The sequence below is a fragment of the Jatropha curcas genome, chromosome 7 (assembly GCF_041381405.1).
Source record: "Jatropha curcas cultivar XTBG-Jc1 chromosome 7, XTBG_Jcur_1.0, whole genome shotgun sequence".
In the NCBI taxonomy this organism is placed as follows: domain Eukaryota; kingdom Viridiplantae; phylum Streptophyta; class Magnoliopsida; order Malpighiales; family Euphorbiaceae; genus Jatropha; species Jatropha curcas.
In genome coordinates this window covers 22,811,196-22,826,096 of record NC_143157.1, presented here as the reverse complement: position 1 = coordinate 22,826,096, position 14,901 = coordinate 22,811,196, and the positions used below count along the sequence as shown (strand labels likewise).

At 28.9% G+C, this 14,901-nt stretch overlaps 2 protein-coding genes and 1 pseudogene across 2 annotated transcripts; all 3 read right to left on the bottom strand.

Annotated features, from left to right (window-relative positions):
* Positions 1–1,651: 1,651 nt before the first annotated feature.
* On the bottom strand, positions 1,652–2,368 carry LOC149494982 (F-box protein CPR1-like). The gene has a single exon (XM_089724476.1). It carries the CDS (start codon positions 2,366–2,368, stop codon positions 1,652–1,654), a length of 717 nt encoding a protein of 238 aa, XP_089580602.1.
* Positions 2,369–3,188: 820 nt separating this feature from the next.
* On the bottom strand, positions 3,189–4,314 carry LOC119370854 (F-box protein CPR1-like). Its single transcript, XM_089724475.1, has 2 exons — positions 3,710–4,314; positions 3,189–3,621 (listed from the first exon to the last, which is right to left on the bottom strand). The coding sequence occupies exons 1-2, from the start codon at positions 4,312–4,314 to the stop codon at positions 3,189–3,191; spliced, it is 1,038 nt and encodes a 345-aa protein (XP_089580601.1).
* Positions 4,315–8,697: 4,383 nt separating this feature from the next.
* Positions 8,698–14,094, bottom strand: LOC149494981 (F-box protein At3g07870-like; annotated as a pseudogene).
* Between the last annotated feature and the right edge of the window lie 807 nt (positions 14,095–14,901).

Genomic DNA, 14,901 nt, shown 5'->3' with positions numbered 1-14,901 from the left:
AGAAAATTTTAATTCTGTACAATAGTTGAAATTTATATATTTACCTTATGGATGTTCAAAATTCACCAAACAACATAAACAACTCAAAATTGATAATTTCAATAGTTATCTTATTGAATCATTCTTAACTATTGAGGTATAAAGATCTAGCAAGTGAGATTATTCAACAAAAGTTTCAGATTGCTCGGTTGAATATTTAATGATCCTAGTCTTATGACATAATATATGTCATACTAAGACAAAAAGGCTTCATAATCTTAAATGACCTAAGCAAACACAATTACACATTGTAAAAAAAGTAACACCATTACTTGGAAACTATTATATATATATATATATATATATATATATATATATAACTTTGAAGTTTGAACCATTACGTTCATATGTAGAAAAAACATATTCATATCTAAAGGAAAAGTTGGATGTGCTTAAGCAACTCCAATCTTGGATTGCTTTCTTATACAGAAAGTGGCTCACTTGCATGTTCTAGATTAGTTTGCATCCACTGGACAAATTTTACCTCTTGTCAACAATTCTAAGTTCTCAACATAACTACAAAGTTCAGACCCCATATTTACCCAAAGCTAAGAGAAAAAAATTTTCAATCAGTCAAATTCAAATGCAATTCACCATTCACAAGAGCTGGAACAACATGGTCATATGCTCCGTGCTTGGAAGTAATGTCAGCGATATTCTTCCAAGGCATCACATTAAGCGAGTAAATCTCAATCCTATTAGAGATAATCTTCTACAGGAGGATTTTCGCGATTGTAAGTAAAGGCATAAAAGAGCTAAGCCAGCTCGCAAACTTTTTCAATTCAGCTCGAACAGGTTCGAAAAGTTTAGATTCAATCAAGCTCGAGCCTGTTTGTTTAGTAAACGAGTCGAGCTCGAACCTAACGATATTTAATTTCAAAGCTCTTTCGAGCTTTATCGATTTTCATACATATAAATATATAATATTTAATTTAAGCTTACTTGAGCTAAATTCGAACTTAACATTTACGTTGCTTTCTTAATTACTCTTTCTCTTTGTTCCTCAATTGCATTTTTCTCTATATAGTGAAAAATTATCTTCATTAAATATTTTGGTTCATATTTGTCTCAAAATTCTCTCTCCTATGTTTTATTTATAATTTTCCCTTTTAGATATTGAAATTCTTCCATTCCTTGTGACTGTCTAATCAAGAAAGTGCATCAGTTGGATATTTTAATTCGCTTTTCATCATTTGGAGAGCTTGTAACAGCTGCCCTGGCATCAGGGCCTCCTTTGTCAAGCGAAGCTAAGCTCTCCATATAGCTTTAAATAGAAGATATATATACAATGTTTTTCTGTTGGAATTAGATTTTCAACCCTCTGGCTCTCTACGTTCCGTGAAGCTATGCCTCCACGATGAAAGTGCAAAAACACATCCCCTTCACTCCTGAAACCCAACACCCTTGACTTTCCTCTCCAGCATTTGCCCATGGTTCCCAACATCAGCCATGATGCCACTTCACCATACTTTTTCATCACCCATATATCCGACTTCTTATCGTATAATTGACGAATAACAGCAATTGATGATTCCCCAAATGAGGCAACATCCAGAGCTGAAGAATTCACCAAGCATTCGGGAAGCATTATCTCTCGAAAGACCTCATATCTTCAATCAAACGCCATGATAAAATTTTCAAACTCAATATTGTTTTTCCTTTTACAAGCAATCCAATGCAATGCACCATTCACAAAACCTGAATAACTTTTACGTGACATCGAACCGTAAAACTTGGGAGCAATGTCAGTGATATTCTTCCAAGAATTCGCATTGAGTGAGTAAAGTTCAGTCATAAACTCAATCCCCCTTGAAGTGTTATTTTTTAACATTATTAACACTTTATAATCATGGCTTTTAGAGTCAAATCCAAACCCAATAAAATCTTCCCGACCGAAACTCGAAGAGAGAAAACGAGAGGAGGGCAGTAATAGGTCTATACAAATTGAAGGGTTCCAAAGGATAATTCTGTTCCCATATTTAGAAAATTCAAAATCCCAACCAAAGAGGCAAATTAGACCATTGCAAGAACCAGCAACAAAAAACTCGACCTTGGAGTCGAATTGGAGATTGAGTGGCATGTACTTAATAAAATCTTTATTGTCAAAATGCAATTTGTATTTGTTAAGAAAGTCATCGACACGATGAATAAATAATCGGTTATTTTTTAAGGAAAGGGCTTTATTAAGTTGAGCAGAAAAGAAATTAGGGTTTTTGATAACAGAGTACCATGACTTGCATACACTGGTGCATCGTAATATTGTCGTGATGGGCAGCCTGCACAAAATTTCTTCAATTAATTCCTCTGGCAAATTTTTCAATATCTTCATCTCTTTGCTTCGGAACTCTGGATTATTTGCAATGAAGAGAGCGAGCGATTTTATGTTGGAAGGAGAAAAGTTATTATAAACTTTGATGATGAAGACACACAAAACTACTTGACATGCATTAGAATCTCCGGTTACTTCCAGTCTTCTAATTTAATATAAATACTTAAACATTAATTCAATATTAAAGCTAACACATAATACGTTTAATTCAATAATACTTGACATGCATTATTTCACCATAAATTAGAATTAAAATAGTTCACTTCTTATATTATGCCCCTCCAACCCATAATTTTTTGGTGCTAAATTTCTTTTGTATCCCTTCTAAATTGTTGTTCTGCTTCCTTTTCAAGAGGAAATAATATTTGAAGTTTATTTTTTCCACCTTATTGAATATGTTTTTTTATTAACAAATATAATAGTCAAACTACTACAATGACATTAATTAAATTTTAATATAAATAAAATTAACACGGTATGAACTTCTAATCCTCCAATAAAACTTTATTTAGTTAAATTGATTAATTTCAAGAACAATTTAATATTGATCATTTATTTTTTATGGATATTAATATAATATAAATTAGAAAAAAAGCAAAAATTATAATTTACCTACATTAATAACTAAATTTTCTTAATTTATGCATAAGTCAAATCATGATACGAATTATAGAATAAAGGGGATATATAACAAGGAGATAAGTAAATAAACAAAAAGAAAAAAAAAAAATCAAAAGCTAATTGAAATAATGGAGTACTCTACTTGTATCCTCCATTCCTTGATTACCTTCTAATCCAAGAACCTGCATCAGTTGGATATTTAAACTCGTTTTGCCTCATTTGGACTGCTTGTACCACTTGCTCTTACGTCAGAGCCTTTATCAAGCAATACTAAGCTCTCCATGTAGCTATAAAAAGAAGAGTAACTGTACTTCACTGTAGGAATGAGATTTTTAAGCCTTTTGCTCTCTATGTTCTGGGAAGCTACCCCTCCTCGATAAAATTGCAAAAACACGTCTCCATTACTCCTAAAACCCAACACCCTCGAGTCCCCTCTCCAACATTTACCCACAGTTCCTATCATCACCCACGATGCCACTACACCATACTCTTTCATCACCCATATATCTGGCTTTTTATATTTTTGATGAATAACAGCAATTGATGATTCCCCAAATACATGAACATGAAGGTTCAAATACCAAGAATTCACCAAACATTGAGGCAACATTATCTCACCAAAGACCTCATCTCTTAAGTCAAACACCATGATAAAACATTCAGTATTAGTATTATTTTTCCTTCTATAAGCAATCCAATGCAGTGCACTATTCAAAACACCTGGACATCTGTATGTAGCGATGAAACTTGGGAGTAATGTCAGTGATATTCTTCCAACAATTCGCATTGAGTGAATAAAGTTCAGTCGTAAAATTAAAAATTCTCAACACTTTATAATCATGGGTTTTAGAATCAAATCCAAACCCAAGAGATCTTTCATAACTGAAACTCGATAGGGGTAAAGGCAAGAATATGTATTTTCTAATTGAAGGGTTCCAAAGGATAAATCTACACCCATTTTTATCTCGAAATGCAGGATCCACACCAAAAAGGCAAATTAGACCATTGCAAGAACCAGCAACAGCAAATTTATTCTCGCAGTCGAATGGGTGATTGAGTGGCATGTATTCACTGATATCTTTATCATCAAAATGCAATTTGTATTCAGTATCAGGATAGTTACTTATACGATGCAAAAATAATGGGTTATTTTTCAAGGAAAGGGCTCTATGAAGGTGAGTAGAAATGAAATTAGGGTTCTTGATAAGAGAGTACCATGACTTGCATACACTGGTGCACCTTAATATGGTCTTTATCGGCAGCCTCCACAAGATTTCTTCTATTATTATTTCCTCAGGCAAATTTTTGAATTTGGATTTCTTCATCTCTGTGCTTCAGACCTTTTCTTTTTCTAGATTATTTGCAAAGAAGAGAGTGAATTTTAGTTAGGAGAAAAATTATTATAAACCAAAATCGAACATGGTGACAATGAAACCATCCTACATATATAATAGCCATTCGACTGTTCACTTACGTTAGACTGTTTGGTTACTTGCACTATTTCCTATAAACACTTAAACATTAATTCAATATTAAAACTAACACATAAAACAAGAAAAACAACTCTTCGTTTCCCCAGTAGCTTATTGGAAGCTTAATGAGACGACAAAAATGAAAAATTCTTTAAAACAATTGACCAAACACAAAATTTAAACCCTAAAACTTTTAACAAAAAAAAAAAAAAAATATTGAGAACCATCCTAAACTTCATTTTTTTATAGCAGTTTCACACCTCATCATGTTAATGGCAACAATAATTATTAAGTCTTTTAGTTTTATATGCGAAATATTAATTTGATATGTGGTTAATATAATTTTTTTAATAATAATTTTCACAGTCTTTTACTATCAAATAAGTGTTTAGTTGATCTAATTTTATAAGTTTAGGTATTTAATAAGTTAATTAAAATACTAAATAGATACAATTTTATAAGTTAAAATATTTAATAGGTAAAATTGAAAATTGAGGATGTACAAATTTTTTTTTTTGAAAATACAAAGGTAAATTTATGTTTTCAAAAAAAGAAAAAAAAAATACTTGGAAAACAACGAGAGTGCGTAGTAGAAGATTACAATGGAGAGATGGTTAGAGAAGAAAGAGAAGGATAGTAACTAATAAATCTTTTGGAAATCATCAAGATATTAGCCTCCTAAATGCCATTACTTTTTTCTAATAGAAATATTAATGTGGGGCAAAATTGTCAAAATAAATACTCTCTGCTTTTTAATACTCCCTTTATTCTTTTTATACAGGAAAAGTTTCTATTTTGAGTGTTCTTTTTATATAGAAAATTTTACCTAATTTAGTAATTTAAGGAACCATGCCAATATAAAAAATCTATCTTACCTTTATTTTTGCTCTTTGTGAAGTTTTTAGTATAAGAGATTCTTAAGATAGTGGCAGACAAAAGTATAAATGAATATTTAAGGTGAAGAAATCTTGGAAAATTGATTTTTTACATCAATTTTCGTTGAAAAAAAAAGTGTTCATATAGGTGATTTGAGTGCTGATTAAAATGGAGTATGAATAGAAAATGGCTATAAAAATTTTAGGTTGACCATAAGAAAAGAATCCCTACAAACTTCACTCGAATATTTGAAAAATTGCGTGATATTTAAAGTACGTCTTCAATAACCAAAGGTAGTTCGAAGGTTAAATGAGAATAAATTTTCATATTTCACGCAACTTTCCTAAATAAAAGACCAAAAAATGAATTTCCCTCCACAACTTAGACCATATAAACTTTATTTTTTACAATCGTCTTTATTCTCTTCATTCCAATAAAACATTTAAAGTCTCATTGAAGATTGAAATATAATTTAAAACATATATTGATATTAGAAGAGAAATAAATGAGACATTAGGGGTAAATTAAGAAAAAAATGGTAAAAAAAAATTGGTTAAACTACTTTCTTAATCTTGGTGAAAAATTAGTTGTTCCTATATGAAAAGAACGGAAGTATCTGTCATTTTAGGTTTTTTTTTTTTTTTAAATAAGTGACATTTTATTTTCAATGCTTCATTAAATATTTTCTTTCTTCATTTACCATTCTATCACTAATAATATTAATAATCCATCTTAAACTTAAACTCTATCTTAGATTTACTTAAACCACATGAATTACTATCTATCTATACTATATATAAATGTGAAAATAGGAGGGAATGATAAGATTTCTTATATCATCTTTAATGAAATTTAAAATATTCTAAAATGCTCTTAATGATGGCCACTTAAAAAATTACAGTTTATTAGTTGATTAGATATAATTTATAAAAATTATTTTTTAAGCCAATCATGTACGATCTGATTATCTTCTCACTTACCTGAAGAGTGAGAGGTCTCGAGTTCGATTGCTTTCGACCACAAGTATTTTCACCAATTTGATTATTGTGTAGCCCGTTATTTCAGCCCATCAGACCTCCTAATGAATAAAAAAAAGTTAATTTTTAAATAAATACATATAAATAATTAAACATTTAAACTTTAAATTTTATCTTTACTAAATTTATTTTTTTAATGAATATATTATAATGATTATTTGAAAATTTTTTATATTTTATTTATTATATTTAATTCTTTTAGGGAATATATAAAAAAGAAAGAAAATATATTCTTTTTTTCTTTATGTTTAATCGGATATTTAAAAAATAAAAATAAATTTTCAAATAGAATATATATAATATTTTATTTATGAGGCAGATAAAAAAGAAGAAAAGGTATATTGTTTTTATTAATATTTTTGTTCTTTTTGTTTGTAAGATTTGAATTGGATATATTTTTTTAAAAAGTAAATTTTCAAATAGAATTTACATAATTAAATTTAGGATGGTAAACAGTTGAAAGTTTTAATTTAAAAAAATAATATTATGTTGATATATTTATATATCTATATACTTGAAACGTTTTTTTTTTTTTGTTAGGTGAGTTACCAATTTGATTGTTGTGTAGCCCGTAGTATTATTTCGGCCCATCAGACCTCATAATTCGAAAAAAAATAATTTTTTAAATAAATACAAATATATAATTAAAAATTTTAAAATTTTAAATTTTATATTTGCTAAATTTATTTTTAATGAGTACATATTATAATGAGCTATTTGAAAATTTTTTATATTTTATTTATTAAATATTTAATTCTTTTAGCATATAGATAAAAAAGAAAGAAAATATACTTTTTTTTTTCTTTATGTTTGTATGATATGATTGGATATATTTTTAAAAATAAATTTTCAAATAAAATATATCTAATATTTTATTTAGGAGAGAGATAAAAAAAAGAAGAAAAAAAATATATTATTTTTATTAATATTTTTGTTCTTTATGTTTGTATGATATGATTGGATATATTTTTTAAAAAGTAAATTTTTAAATAGAATTTACATAATTAAACATGGGATGGTAAACAATTAAAATTTTAATTTAAAAATATATATTTTTTAATTGATATATTTATATATCTATATACATTGAAATGTTTTTTTTTTGTTAGGTGAATTTTGAAAAAATTTTATTTTTAATAATAATTTTTTATTTTTTTCGTTACTAAATAGTTTGTAACTACTATTATTTTAATTTAGTAAGAGATTTATATATTTCTTGCAATAAATAAATGACCTATTGATTGTTAAGCATTTTTAATTTTCTTAATATTTTTTCTCTTATATCCTAAATCTGTTTGATTTAAAAGAAAATAGTACTTAGAAAACAAGAAAAAAAAAACTAGAACTATATATTTATATTTGGGTCACTTTTTGGTTTCAAAAATTTGTATGTATGTGCATATATTCATTTTTCTGATTCACTGGGTAAGTAATACTATCACTGTAGTCAAAGTGATTTTCATTATAAATTCATCTTCTCATTTCTTTCAGCAGTAAAAATAATTTATTATTTATTATTCATTATAGTTGTATATAGATATTGATTCAGGGCTAAGGACAGAGGGTTGAAGATTGAGTGATGACTTGAATTTCTTTCTAAGCACTTATTAGAGTTTTAAAAATCTGCATTTATAAAGTACGGACTAAAGGATCAAGTCTAAGAATTGGGTTGAACTTTATTCTAAGATTACTTTATTATATAAAAATAAAATTAAGTATATAATAAGTAACATTGCAAGTATTTTGTATGATAAAATATAATATAAATTAACCACTTATATTTATTTGAATATAAACAAAATTTATGATTTACTATTTATATAGATAAAAAATGAATATATAACAAGTATAATTAACGTGCAACGCACGTCATACAAAAAACTAGTCTTTACAAAAATGACAATATAGTTTTTTTACCTCTATTTTTATTAAAATTTAGTATATTTGTTATTCTATTTAATTTGTGTTCAAAAACTTCAAATGACATATATAAAAAACAGATGGAGTAATAAATATTAATTTTCCATATCACCACTTACGATTGATTAAATTTTTCATTTTACTGAACACAAAAATATTAGTATATAACTTAACCATAAAATAAACTTAATTTAGTTGATGAATATTTGGTTAAATTTAAAAGAGAAACTCTCCACTTTTGTCCAGAATACTTTTCAATTATTATGTACAGATTTACAGTGCAGATATTGACTTAGCCATGAGAAGTTCATGGCTTATGTGCTTAGTGCCTTCATCAAAGCTCATCTCAAAGAAACGTGAAGTAAAAATCATATTTAGACGTTGTCTTTCAATTAATTTCTAGTCAATATATTTCTTTTTTATAGCTACAGGGAGAGCTTGGCATTGCTTGACAAAGGAGTTGGAAACATTTAATTTGGGTTTCTTCCATAAATATCAAGTGGGTGTACTTTACTGCAGGAATGAGATTTTTAAGCCTTCTGCTCTCTATGTTCTGCGAAGCTATACCTCCACGGTGAAACTGCAAAAACACGTCTCCGTTACTCATAAATCCCAACACCCTTAACTTCCCTCTCCAATCTTTACCCACAGTTCCTAACATCACCCACGACGCCACTACACCATAATTTTTCATCACGCATACAACTGACATTTTTTTATCTTTTTTATGGATAACGGTAATTGATGATTCCCCAAATACATGAACTTTAAAATCACAAGAAGAAATCACCAAAGATTGAGGCAACATTATCTCACCAAAGACCTCATCTCTTAGATCGAACACCATGATAAAAAATTCCCTCTCATTATTATTTTTACTTTTATAAGTAATCCAATGCATTGCACCATTGACAAATCCTGGACAACTAGATGTAGTAAAACAATGAAAATTGGGAGTAATGTCAGTGATATTCTTACCAGAATTCGCATTGAGCGAGTAAAGTTGAGTCGTAAAATGAATCCTGCTTTCAACTTTATGCTTCAAGATTCTCAACACTTTATAATCATGGGTTTTAGAATCAAATCTAAAACCCACAAACTTTGCATCACTAGAACTCAAATGGGGTAAAGGCAGTAATATGTATTTTCTAATTGAAGGGTTCCAAATGATAAATCTACACCCACATTTATAATGAAAAGCAAAATCCGCATCAAAGAGGCAAATTAGACCATTGCAATAACCAGCAACATCAAATTTAACATCGCAGTCGAATGGGGGATTGAGTGGCATGTATTCACTGAAATCTTTATTTTCAAAATGCAATTTGTATTTAGTAGCAAGAAAATAGTTACTTATACATAAATGATGGGTTATTTTTCAAGGAAAGGGCCCTATAAAGGTAAGTAGAAATGAAATTAGGGTTATTGATAAGAGAGTACCATGATTTGCATACACTGGTGCACCTTAATATGGTCTTTATCGGCAGCCTCCGCAAGATTTTTTCTATTATTTCCTCAGGCAAATTTTTGGATTTGGATTTGGATTCCTTCATCTCTTTGCTTCAGACGTTTTCTTTTTCTAGATTATTTGCAAAGAAGAGTGTGAGTGAATTTTAGTTGGGAGAAAAATTACTATTATAAACCAAAATCAATGAAACCGTACAAAGTAGTATATATATATATAATGGTGATTCGACTGTTCAATTACATTACTCTTTGGTTACTTAAACATTAATTCGATATCAAAACTAACACGTAAAAAAAAAAAAAAAAGAACTCTTCGTAATGTTCTAAAATTAATATTGTTTTTTCCAATATTTTATTGGATTAAAGACTTAATGGAGCTGCCTTATTGTCTAACGTTTTTTAATTATGCCTAATTACTTCAAAAATTTATTTAGAATTAGTTTTTATTCTATGAGTCAAAATAAATACTCCTTCGTTCAACTTTAATAGCAACAACTGTACATTTTACCATATTCCACTTTAAATGCTCATTTGCTTGTATTAATTTTTTTTTTCAATTTTATCCATATTTATTAAGTGTTTTGTCGAGAGCTTTTAATTTTAATTTTAAGTAGAAAAATTTAGATATCCTATTGTATTTTTTTAGAAAATCAATATGTTTTAATCATTTCTTTAATCCTTGTGAAAAAAAATCAAATATTTCTCTTAAATTGGAAGCTTTTACGGTAAATTGGACCAAAAATTTTTAAAAAATTATTATCCTAGCAAAAAAAAAAAAGTATAATCGACTAAATTACTGGTTTATCAATTCTTTACATGTTTCATACTCAGTAAAATACCAAAAAATAAAGATAAAATTAAAAAAACAATTAGGTATTTCTTTAATTTTTAAAATATAATGAAGTGGTTAGAAAAAAGAAACAAAGCTCTTTGAACAACACTTACATTGAGGCATCGAAGAGATAATATTTAATTAAGAAAAAATTGCTATTGTAGAATATAAAATTAATTACTTCATCCTTTGGATAATTGATTTTTATTTCTGTCTAACTCTTTAATCTTTCCATCTATTGTTTATACTTTTTTTTTGTTTAAATTAATGCGAAATAATTTAAATAATTTAATTCACAACACATATTTAAAATTATAAAAAATTATAAAGTTATTTCTATGTAATATCAAAATTAACTACTTCATATCCTAGTAAGAAGAGGGAAAATAAGAGAAAATGAACAGAAGAACAGAACAATTAGTGTTGTAGAAACAAAACTTATAGATAAATTAATTTATTTTTGAAAAATGCAAAGATAAAGGAGTTAATTTCGACATATACAAAGACAAAATAGTAAATTTTCTTTTATAAATAAAGAATTGATATTGTATTTTTAATTTCTCTTTCGTTTTATTTTCTCCCTCTTATTCTCTTCCCCCTTTTCCGTCCCTGAGTCTCTCGAGGAGGAAGCAGGAGAGCGAAGCTCTTAATTTGCTGGAAAACCAATCAAAATATCCTCTTAAACAACCCATTAAATCTCATTTTGCTGCAAAATTACAAGGAAACGAAAAACCAAATTAAAGCTAATATCAGGTGACAAAATAAACACAAAATGAAAAAAAAAAAAAAAAATGAAACACATTGAATGTACTTAATTCTTCCATTCCTTGCTTTGTTGGCTGCTCAAACCAGAAAGCACACATCAGTTACTTGCACTTTAGTGACTTACACGTACGTATATAATTGTTGAACTATTTTATATTGATATATTTAAGTAATATCATTTATTTTAACATTAATATATAAATTCATTTCAATCTTTCAATGATAAATAATTTTCATTATAAAATAAAATTGAGGTATAAGTAAGGAAATTACAACTCTATTAAGCTTAAATCAAGTTTCAAACTTTCCTTTTCATGTTGAAGTTGAGCTCAATACAATATTTACTAGGCTCAACACTTTGGTTTAATACCAAATTCAGACATATGACACTCTTGAAGCATAGATAGAATAGACCCCAGAAGCTCACTACATCTAGGCAATTACTGACTAAATAGCGGGTGCATGGATCTTATATGCATTGTCAAGAGGCCATAATCATTCCGCTGTGGAATTCAAGCGCACCATTGTCAAGGAAACATTGACAATCAAATTTCAGAATATTAAACTAGTAATATATTAATATATCATATGAACTCTTGAAATGTAAACACATATGACAGCAGAACGACTACATATATATAGACAGAACTAGATCCTATATGATCAGCAGAATTGTAAGTTCCTGGTTAGAGCATCAACACTTTCACAATTCACCACCCTATATGATCCTGCAAATATATTTAAATTTAAAACCCAGGTCAGACCAAAATTAAATCAATTTAAGATCCGGATCTTCTGCAACGTTTCCTTTGTCGAATGATGCTAAGCTATCAAGGTAAGTATTAATAAAAGCATATGCAACTGAACAAAACTCAACAAAACTCATTACCTCTGTATGCTTATTGAAAGTGTTAAGAGAAATAAAGTTGAAATGTCAAGAAAATTTCTTTTCTTCTGCTTAATTAGTGGGTAAGGAAACACATTGAACAGCAATTATAACTGACACGTGCTTTGCTCATTAAACAGCAAAGGAGCAACTTCACTCGGCAATTTATTTGCAGCAGAATTTTGAACAGTTACTGTCATATAGTATATATAACAAGGAGATAATAAAATTAAACAAAAAGAAACATATCAAAAGCTAAAATAATGGAGCACTGTACTTAACAATAAAAAAGAGCTCACAAAGTATATATATTTTTTAGTTCAGGGCATATTGACAATCAAATTTCAGAATATCACATAAACTCTTGAAATTGGGAAGATTGTAATAGCAGAACAAGTACATAAACATTTAGCACCTGAGTCTGATACAAAGAAAGTTACACTTCATTCTAGAAAAAGAACCATTCATATTAGAAATACAAAATCAATCAAGTACCCACAAAAATCTATGATCCTATATATGATCAGCAGTACTGTAATTCTTGGATAGTGTTCAAAACTTTCACAATTCATCAACAGCTATGTGATCCTGCAAAGAAACTTAAAACCCAGCCCAAGTCAGGCCAAAATCAAATTAAATCAAAGATAATACTGAAAATAGAGGGAAGAAAAATTACTTAACTCTGTGTTGGATCTTCTGCCTCTCTTTGGACGTTTTTCTTCTACAAAATTTCCTTTGTCGAGTAATACTAGGCTCTCCACATAAGTATCATCAGAAGCATATGCAATTGAAAGAGTTGATGATTTACGTTTTCCTTTGGAATCCTTCCATTAGAAAATCATTCAATTCACACTTCCTCGACCCAATTTTGCATTTTCCCTTTGTATGTTCTGCCATGATTATGTTGGTTTTTGGTTTGATTCTAACACTAATGAGTACAAAGTCTTCCAGAATGATGATGCACCAGGCCCCGTACTGTAAGAAGTTTCAAGAACCTCAGATTGAAATTTACTTATTTCTTGGAAGATTATTACTGCTTCCACTCATTGGATAGAAGGCCGAAGTGTGTATATTTCTCGCTTACACAGAGAGCAGCTTTTTTCAATAATGCATTGCATTGGACTGTGAATTATTGGGACGAAACAATAGAGAGGGTTGTTTAATATGAAACCCTCTCTATTGTTTCGTCCCAATAATTCACAGTCCAACGCAATGCATTATTCAGAAAAGCTGCTCTCTGTAAGCGAGAAATATACACACTTCGGCCTTCTATCCAATGGGTGGAAGCAGTAATAATCTTCCAAGAATTCATGTTAAATGAGTAGATTTCAATCTGAGGTTCTTGAAACTTTTTACAGTTAGGGGGCTTGGTGCATCCTCATTCTGAAGAGTTTGTAGTCATTAGTGTTAGAATCAAATCCAAAACCAATATAATCACTGCAAGAGAAGTAACAAATGGCTGAAAAGCCAAGAAAGGGTTGAGGAACCTTGAATGATTTTCTAATGGAGGAATTCCAGAGGATAAATTCGTCTTCATACATTTTGAGTGCGATATGCCTATGGCAGAGGCATACCCATTGCGTGAAAGAATCTTGAGCCGTACTTGAACGGGAAATATACGTACTCCTTAAAGTCCAGATTTTCAAAAAACAAATAGTATTGATGATCTTGGAAGTGAGATAGCAGTAATGGGGTAGGGTTGCTTGAGGTTTTGACAATTTGGGCGGAAATGAAATGAGGGTTTTTGATTAGAGAGTACCACAGCTTGCAAACACTAGTGCATTGAATCAAGGACTTAACAGGTAGGTTCTGTAAGATCTCTATGATCATTCAGGCAAGTAGTCAGACATTTTTTCCGTCCTTTTCCTCTCTGATCACATGCAGAACACAGTAGCAAGGATCAAGAACAAGAACAAGAACGGGGATCTTGTGAGAGAAAAAGGAAACTTGCAGGCTACACAAGTTACAGGTGGACGTAAGGGCAACAAGAAGTAGGAAGAGCTGGGCAGTTATATTCCCGATTTCAATTAATAATTGAAGTGACGAAAGTAGTAACTTTTTTTGAAGTTAATTTTCATTTTAATTTATATTACCATTGGATGTTTGAATAAACATATATTTATTAATAATGAAATAAAAATATAATTTAAATATAATTTAAAATTTTAGTTTTTTTTGTTAAATTTAAACTAATTTAACTCATTTACACGTTTTGTTTTTCTTGAATTTGTATAGATATTTGCTAAAATAATAAATGTTTGCACGTTTGATCTCCTTCTAATACAACGATGCATTAATCACAAATTCTAATAAAATAAAACATAATTTCACCATGATAAAGGTAAACTGCACTTATGTCCATAGATTATATTCTAATTAATATTTTCACCCCTTAATTTTTGAAAATTGATATCATGTGTCTAACTTTTGTTTCAAATTAATTATTAGGTCCTTACATCTAAAAATCTAAATTTTTACTGTTAGTCAATTTCACCTTTTGGATGAGAAGTAGATCACTTTTGAACCGAGATACGATCACTTTTTGGACAGAAAGTATTCACTTTAAAAGTAATATCTTAATAGTGACTTTGAGATAAAATTAGGAACACCATAATAACTCTTTAGGAAGAAAGTGTTAATTAAAATATACTCTAAAA

Bases quoted from the DNA above. Each gene is read 5' to 3' on its own strand.
- LOC149494982 (XM_089724476.1), bottom strand. From the start codon at position 2,368: ATGAAGATATTGAAAAATTTGCCAGAGGAATTAATTGAAGAAATTTTG.
- LOC119370854 (XM_089724475.1), bottom strand. From the start codon at position 4,314: ATGAAGAAATCCAAATTCAAAAATTTGCCTGAGGAAATAATAATAGAA. The intron at 3,622-3,709 runs GTGTTTTGAATA...GTTTGACTTAAG, and splicing joins CGCTACATACAGATGTCCAG to AGATGAGGTCTTTGGTGAGA.